We start from the raw sequence: 1912 nt of genomic DNA, 5'->3' as shown, positions 1-1912 counted from the left end.
ACCCTGGATGAGGTGAGAGACACAAGATTTGGGGCATTTTCGGGGGGGAAAAAGTGGCATCCTGGAATTGCTTGAGAACAACCCCCCCTCCTCATCCCTCTCTCCCAGATTTACGCCTTCATGGACCTGCTGGTGGCCGAGAACCCCAACCTGGTGAGCAAACTGGAGATCGGCCGCTCCACCGAGGACCGGCCCCTCTATGTGCTCAAGGTAAGGGGTCGGGGTCTGGGGGGTGACCGGGGAAGGGGGAGTGGGGTCAGGGACAAAGGACAAAGCCAACTTCCACCTCTCTGCTGTCCCAGTTCAGCACAGGGGGCTCGAACCGCCCGGCCGTGTGGATCGACACCGGGATCCACTCCCGCGAGTGGGTGACTCAGGCCAGCGGGGTCTGGTTCGCCAAGAAGGTTTGGACACTCCCCACGCCCACCTTCTGTCCCCCAAAGGTCCTGCAGCCACTGTGGGACCCAGGGGGTGACCCCCAGGGAGCCCCAAACCTCCTGTCCTCTGTAGATCGTTGATGACCACGCCAATAACGAAGGGGTGGCCTCCATCCTGGACACCATGGACATCTTCCTGGAGATCGTCACCAACCCCGATGGCTTTGCCTACACCCACAGCACGGTACCACCCCCAGCTCCCCCTGCCTGCTTCCTACAGGGTGGGAAGGGGAGCAGGACTGGGAGCTGCTCATCCCTGGGAGGTCAAAATCTCCTTGTCCCTGTTCCCATGGGATGGGACTGGAGAGCATGACTGGGAGCTGCTCATCCCTGGGAGGTCAAAGCCTCCTTGTCCATGTTTCCCTTGGATGGGAAGGGGAGCAGGACTGGGGTCTTGCATATCCCTGGGAGGTCAGAGCCTCCTCGTCCCCATTCTCACTGGGTGGGAAGGGGAGCAGGACTGGGGTTCTGAACATCCCTGGGAGGTCAGAGGCTCCTTGTCCATGTTTCCACGGGGTGGGAAGCGGAGCAGGATGGAGTTCTGAACATCCCTGGGAGGTCAGAGCCTCCTCATCCCTATTCCCATGGGATGGGAAGGGGAGCAGCACTAAGGTGCTCCACATCCCTTGGAAATCAAAGCCTCCATGTCCATATTTCCATGGGATGGGACTGGTGAGCAGCATTAAGGTGCTGCACATCCCTGGGAGGTCAGAGCCTCCTCATCCCTGTTTCCACAGGATGGGAAGGGGAGCAGGACTGGGGTTTTGAACATCCCTGGGAGGTCAGAGCTCCTCATCCCCATGGGATGGGAAGGGGAGCAGGACTGGGGTGCTGCTCCTCCCTGGGGGGTCAGTGCCTCCCTGTCCCATTCCCATGGGATGGGGAGGGCACTCCCTGGCCCTGCCCAGCAGCTGAGGTGGCTCTGCCCTCCCAGAACCGCATGTGGCGCAAGACCAGGTCCAAGTACCCGGGTAACATCTGCGTCGGCGTCGACCCCAACCGCAACTGGGACGCGGGATTTGGAGGTCAGAGCCTTCCCACTCCCCCTCCAGGGTGTTCCCACTCTCCAGGTGGAGGCTCCGAGGCCATTGCCGGCTCACAGATCCCTGGGGATGAGGTGGGATCTGCTCTGCATGGCAGAGGGGAGGGCTGGGGGCCCCACCAGGGTTTGATGAGCAGCAGAGCAGGGACCACAAGGGAAAGTCTCCGTACAGATCTCCAGGAGGAGCCTCAGGAGTGTCCCTCGCCGGCCACACCTGAGGGGTGGGAAAAACTCTTGGGGTTGGAAAGGGAAAAGACCCTTTTTCCCTGGGCACTCTTTGAGCCACCCAAGTGCCACCAAAGCCCACCCTGTTTTCCCTCTCCTGTTCCCCACAGGGTCTGGGGCCAGCGGGAACTCCTGCACGGAGACCTACCATGGCCCCTACCCCAACTCGGAACCCGAGGTCAAATCCATCGTGGACTTTGTGACGGGC

At 61.2% G+C, this 1912-nt stretch overlaps 1 protein-coding gene across 1 annotated transcript in view; it reads left to right on the top strand.

The window, feature by feature from the left end:
* Positions 1 to 120: 120 nt before the first annotated feature.
* Positions 121 to 1912, top strand: part of LOC108509686 (carboxypeptidase A1-like) — a 5214-nt gene continuing 3422 nt past the window's right edge. The window contains exons 1-5 of the mRNA XM_017839229.1: positions 121 to 210; positions 303 to 404; positions 511 to 621; positions 1372 to 1462; positions 1815 to 1910. Coding sequence (XP_017694718.1) covers positions 121 to 210; positions 303 to 404; positions 511 to 621; positions 1372 to 1462; positions 1815 to 1910 — 490 coding nt within the window. The remainder of the gene's footprint in view (positions 211 to 302; positions 405 to 510; positions 622 to 1371; positions 1463 to 1814; positions 1911 to 1912) is intronic.

The sequence above is a fragment of the Lepidothrix coronata genome, unplaced genomic scaffold (assembly GCF_001604755.1).
Source record: "Lepidothrix coronata isolate B3197 unplaced genomic scaffold, Lepidothrix_coronata-1.0 Scaffold389, whole genome shotgun sequence".
NCBI classification, from domain to species: Eukaryota; Metazoa; Chordata; class Aves; order Passeriformes; family Pipridae; genus Lepidothrix; species Lepidothrix coronata.
The sequence above is the reverse complement of the archived record's forward strand: the minus strand, read 5'-3'. Positions and strand labels throughout refer to the sequence as shown.